Source organism: Antrostomus carolinensis, unplaced genomic scaffold, assembly GCF_000700745.2.
Source record: "Antrostomus carolinensis isolate BGI_N321 unplaced genomic scaffold, ASM70074v2 scaffold1838, whole genome shotgun sequence".
In the NCBI taxonomy this organism is placed as follows: Eukaryota; Metazoa; Chordata; class Aves; order Caprimulgiformes; family Caprimulgidae; genus Antrostomus; species Antrostomus carolinensis.
In genome coordinates this window covers 62,304-68,380 of record NW_010332074.1, presented here as the reverse complement: position 1 = coordinate 68,380, position 6,077 = coordinate 62,304, and the positions used below count along the sequence as shown (strand labels likewise).

General features: G+C 42.9%; 1 protein-coding gene across 1 annotated transcript in view; it reads left to right on the top strand.

Annotated features, from left to right (window-relative positions):
• Positions 1-2,308: 2,308 nt before the first annotated feature.
• GALNT8 (polypeptide N-acetylgalactosaminyltransferase 8) overlaps positions 2,309-6,077 on the top strand; it is a 20,045-nt gene continuing 16,276 nt past the window's right edge. Inside the window, exons 1-2 of the mRNA XM_029086312.1 lie at positions 2,309-2,504; positions 5,619-5,907. Of these exons, the coding sequence (XP_028942145.1) occupies positions 2,309-2,504; positions 5,619-5,907 (485 nt within the window). The remainder of the gene's footprint in view (positions 2,505-5,618; positions 5,908-6,077) is intronic.

The following is a 6,077-nucleotide window of genomic DNA, read 5'->3' as shown; positions in this document are numbered from 1 at the left end:
TCCCTTCTTTTTCCTGCCTTTAGTTCCTTTCTTAAGCATCCCATAAGAAGTCTTGTTCAATCCCCAAATGCTCTTCCTAGTATCACATAATACATCCAATACCCCTGGGAAGTAACCCACCCACAACTTAGACAGCATCTGGACTTCAGGAAACACTTACTGTGAGGGTGACTGTTCACTGGCTCAAGTTGCCCAGACAGGTGGTATAGTCTCCATCCTTACAGCTATTCAAAAGCTGTCTGGACATGGTCCTGGGCAACCAGCTCTAGGTGGCCCTGCTTGGGCAGGGGGGGTTGGACAAGATGACCTCCAGAGTTGCCTTCCAACTTCAGCCTTTCTGTAGTTCTGTGCAGGTGGGCTTGCCAGGTAAATAGTCGCACTGCCTAGGAACATTTGCAATACTTGTGTCTTGCAAGGACAAAGAAATGCAAGTGAATAGTGAGGAGAGCCATAGATCCATCTATCCTGCTGCTGTGGTTTAACCCCCGTTGAAACTAAGCACCACACAGCCACTTGCTCACTCAACTACCGGTTGGCATGGAGGAGAGAATTGGAAGAGTAAAAGTGAGAAAACTCGTGGATTGAGATAAAGACAGTTTAATAGATAAAGCAAAAGCCGTGCACACAAGCAAAGCAAAACAAGGAATTCATTCACCACTTCCCATGGGCAGGCAGGTGTTCAGCCATCTCCAGGAAAACAGGGCTCCATCATGGGTAATGGTTACTTGGGAAGACAAACACCATCACTCTGAACATCCCCCTCTTCCTTCTTCTTCCCCCAGCTTTATATGCTGAGCATGACATCATACGGTCTGGAACAGCCCTTTGGTCACCTGGGGTCAGCTGTCCCAGCTGTGTCCCTTCCCAGCTTCTTGTGCACCCCCAGCCTCCTCGCTGGTGGGGTGGTGTGAGAAGCAGAAAAGACCTTGACTCTGTAAGCACTGCTCAGCAATAACTGAAATATCCATGTATTATTAATGCTGTTTTCATCACAAATCCAAAACACAGTGTTATACCAGCTACTATGAAGAAAATTAATGCTACCCCCAGCCAAAACCAACCCACCTGCCCTTTATTTCTTGGGGAAGGATCTCAGTCTTCCTTCTTTTTCTTTTTTTCTTTTTTTTTTTTTTTTCTTAATCTCCCCCCTCTTTTCATTTTCATCAGCAATTAACTTATTAGAGGAATCTTGGCATACATGACTGATTTGCTTTTCAGTAGTCTTGGTTCTTCTATTTTCATATAAATCTAGCCAAAGTTTGGGTTTTTTTACGGAGTGGGGAGAAAAAAAGAATTATGTGCTAGTGATGTGAATGCGAAGTAATGTTTACAGAAATATTTACCTGTCATAACTGTTAGGGTTTCTGTAGCAAGGGGCTGCAGGGAAACATTTTCCCTGTTGTGGAAATGGCCATGAACTGATATACATAAGAAAGAGCATCAGTCCTTAAGGCAGGAGACACCCAGAGGGGACTGCTGAGGAGGAGGCATGGGCCTGCGGACACACTTTGGGAAGGAGACACTTCCAAAGGGACTGTGGCACATGGTGGGGGATACGCTGGAGCACGGGCAGCCCTGAGGGGCTGTGGCCAGCAGAGGACCCACACTGAGACAGCAGTGCTGGGAAGTGTGAAGAAGTGTGGTATTTTCCTGGAAAGGAAAGCTCAATATGCCAGTTATTGTTGTGAGTGCTACCTCAAATTCACATACGTGTACAAGGCATAACTGGCAGGGCTTTGGTAGTGGTGAACTGCAGGAGTGGCCTGTGTGGGAGAGAGCCATGAAGTGCCCTATACCAGTTACAGTTGCTTCCAGCCAGCTCAAAAACTGATGGAAAATCCATTTTTATGTGTTTTCACATTTTTGTTTAATTAGATTCACAATTCCCCAGCTGCTAATGACCAGGAAACATAGAATTGGCTGGCAGTTTATTCCGACTCTCTCTGTGTGTGCGTGTGCTTTATTGCATGCCAGGCTTTCTGATATCTACCCAGCTTCCTACAGCATCACCTCAGGTGCTCACTCAGTTCATGTGACTCATTACACAAGCGAGTGAGAGATACATGTTTTCTCTGACATCAATAATTTTTACAGATACATATAACCACACAAGTGAAAACACCTGTAAACTGTACCTTATCATCGTCAGTTCTGTGACTCATTAGACTCAATTATTTCACCTCGGCAGTCTAAGCTTTCAGTCAAGTAGAGGCAGTTTGAAACAGTGCATTTGGATAGAAGACTCGGTGCAGAGCCAGAACCACAAACTCCAACCAGCAGCAAGACGCTGAGTTTCTTGAAGCTTACAATGGCACCCTGGAAGAGACCTCATAAGGTTGCACTGTTAATCATCAACGCAGGTTTTGTGTGTTATTTTGTGCACTTACTGCGAGATCAAAGAGAGGGAAGACTTGATTCCTTGGAAGTTAATCCTCGATCTCTGAACCAAGAAAATAGCATCCTTCAGAGACTGGACCATTTGGACTGGAACATTTATAACCTCTGTAAGTAAACTTCCATACTGCTTAACTTTTTTGAGGATTAGGTATCTAGATTTTCTGAGGGACAGAATAGTAGATAGCAGTGAAAATGCTTTTTTGGTTTTTCTTGGGCACTGAGTGCCTTTATTTTTTTTTTTTTTTTTCTTCTTGTAGTCTTGAAAAATATTTGACAACTTCTCTACTTTCACACTGACCAATGAAGTCTTTCACAATCATCATGGTGGTTTTTGCATATTAGACAGCTCCTGACTCTGAACTCTTTGAGAAGTGTTAAGCAATTTGAAGGTGATTGTACCAGCATACTTATCTCAGGTGGCTCTTATTCATGTCATTATTTTGTTTGCCATAAAAAGCTGTTTTTGAAAGAAACTGGAAATGCCCCATTTCCTCAGCCTCTGCTGTGTGGGTGAGCAGCAAAAAGGGGAACTGTGAATCACTCTGTCTATTCCCTTCACATACAATGGAGTTGCTGTTGAACCTGCTTGATTGGACTCTGTTCCCAAGCAGCATTAGCTGAAATCTGCTGACAGGACTGTTTCTCTCTCATGCCATGACAGTGAAAGGCCAACAGCATCCCAGCAGATCTACTTCTGCACAAGCAATGTTAAATTAGAAAGGGCCTTTTCTTTCTCACAGTGGGGTTTGTGAATTTTGACCTTGTTTTCAGGTATCTGTTGTGGGTTGGACTGTTGGGAAATGGGCACAACAGAGCCATCTGAATAAGGGCTGAAGAATCCACCTCTCTATTTCCTTTGGACCCCTTGATTTCCTAATTTTTTTTGTTATTTGAATCTTGTCATCTCATAGCAGTGGTGGAGGGCTAAAGCAGACAGAACACTGCTGGCTGGCATTGCTTTAACTGTCACGTCATCCACATCTCCTATGCATGCTATGTAGAACAGAAGAAGATACTTAGAATGTCTCACTCATTCAAGCCTGAAACCAGCTGTATCAAATGCCACTTGAGGCACCTTTGAGCTTGGTGAGGAATTTTCCCCATACAGCTTGGTCAGGTTTAATATCCCCTATTCCAAGCACCAATATCCCATAATGTCACTTATTGCTGATAGTGTCTTCATTGGCACCTGTTCTCATGGACATCAATAGTGGGACATATTTTTCTAGGTTATTTTAGAGCTATTTGAAAGAAAGCTGAAGTCTTCACTTCAATACTTAGTCATGGAAACATCTAATAGTTGAGGTTGGAAGGCGCCTCTGGAGATGGTCTATTCTGCTAATACCTCTGCTCAAAGCATGATCAGCTAGAGCATGTTATCCAGGACTTCGTCCAGTTGGGATCTGTATATCTCCAAGGACGGAGACTTAGCAACCTATCTGGTTTATCTGTTCCAGGTTTTTGTCACTCCAGTAGCTTCTAAAAAATAAATAATTAAAATCTTATGTTTAAATGCAATTCCCTGTATTTCAGTTTGTGCCCACTGCCTTTTCTCCTTTCAGTGGACTATAGGAGGAGACTTTTCCTCAGTCTTTGTTAGTCCTTCTCATAAGGTATTTGTATGCATCAGTAAGTGTCATTCCCCCCAGGCCTTCTCAGGCTTTCTCAGCTTCTCCTTGTATAACAGATGCTCCAGTCTCATCATCATCTTAGTGGATCTTTGTAGGATTTACTCCAGTATGTCCATGTCTTTCTTGTACTGAGGATCCCAGAAATGGACACAATACTCCAGGTGTGGCCTCACCAGTGCTGAGTAGAGGGGAAGGATCGTGTCCCTCGACCTGCTCTTCCTAATATAGCCCAAGATACTTTTGGCCGCCTTTGCCGCAAGGGCACACTGTTGGCTCCTTCAACTTGGTGTCCACTAGGACCCCCAGGTCCTGTTCTGCAGAGCTGTTTTTCAGCTGGTACTGGTCCATGGGATTGTTCCCCCAGAGATGCAGGACTTTGCACTCTGCCTATGTTGAATTTAATGAGGTTCCTGTTGGCCTATTTCTCCAGCCCCTTCGGGTCCCTTGGAAAGGCAGCAGAACTCTCTGGTGTATCAGCCACTTCTCACAGTTTGATATCATACACAGACTCGATGACGGTGCACTCTGCCCCATTTGCAATGCCATTAATGACCATATTAAAACAGTATTGGAACCAATATTGACCCCTGGGATACACCACTAGTGACTGACCTCCATCTGGACTTTGTGCCACTGATGACAACCTTCTGATCTTGGCAGGTCAATCCCCATTACTATCCACTTTCCTAGTGCGTACTTCCTCAGCTCGTGTATGAGGATGTTGTGAGAGGCAGGGTCAAAAGCCTTTCTTGAGTTTAAACAACATCCACTCCTCTCCCCTCATTCACCAGACAGTAATTTATTGTAGAAAGCTTTAACTCACACAGGTTTTCTGTGCCTTTTTTATATGGCAGAGTCAAATACTATAAATTTAACAATAGCGTGAGACACAGCATTCACCCTGTTCAAAGTTTTCTACTAGAGCAGAAGTCAAAACTGACAATAATCTTTTCAAAAGATGCTGCAAAGGGCTCATTTACAGTATTTCCCTTCAAGAACAAGATGTTCTAAATTACCTTCTACTGCCTATCTGTGCTGTTTCTTTATGACACAATATTGTGTACCTAACAAACCCTTGAGAGATTAGGGTACACCCTTTTCAAATCTTTCTGAGTAGAAGTCAAAAGATTCCAGTAAGCTTATTAAAGGTGATAACAGAGGAGTCATTTACTGTATTTACCTCCAAGATAAATATGGTATCAACAACCTGACTTAGATGAGAATCCCATCATGGATTTTTAACACATTAGTGTAACTCAAACATAACATATTGGAAATTATTTGGGCCCAATTTAACAATTTGTATGTTGCCTCTTCTCCCAGATTTCTCCACTGATGCCAGCAGAGCATCCCTTGCTTTGCACTTGTGCAATTGAGAGCAGAACCTAAGCAGGGTATTGTGAAATGTGATGTTTAAGAATCATTCTGTAGGAGGGAGGTTCTGGTGCTGCTCTCATGTGAATATCAGTTTATCTGCAACTTCACAGACTTCTTGACCTGCAGTGTTATAAGGAGAATTTGTCTCAGTTATGATGATAGAGAGTATTCTCACTTGCTGTTATAATAGATCCCTTTTTTATTTTCAATCAGCAAAATCGGTGGAAGCATTCCATGAAAATATAAAACAAATAGAACATGAGCTGAAGCGGCAAGATAACTCCAAGTCTGAAGTACACAAAGCTGATAATGCAAAGGAGGAAAAGAAGATTGTACACCGTCTGCTGTACCCGCACTCAGTTTTATTCAAACGCTGGGGTGCAAATTTGAGGGAGGAGGAGCAAACTGTTGCACAGAATCTGTTCTTAAGTTACGGGTATAATGTTTATCTCAGTGATAAGCTACCTCTGGATCGACCTATCAGAGACACCAGATCTCTCAGGTGCAGTATAAACCTTCTCTACATTCCCAAGGAGACAAGAAGTTAAAGGGAAAGGGATCCCCATTGCTTTGGACTAAGCTAAAATAATCTACTAACAGATCTCAATTTGTGCTCTCTTTGTTTAAGCTTTTTTCTATCACTTTATTCCAAATCCTGCTCAAACTTGTAGT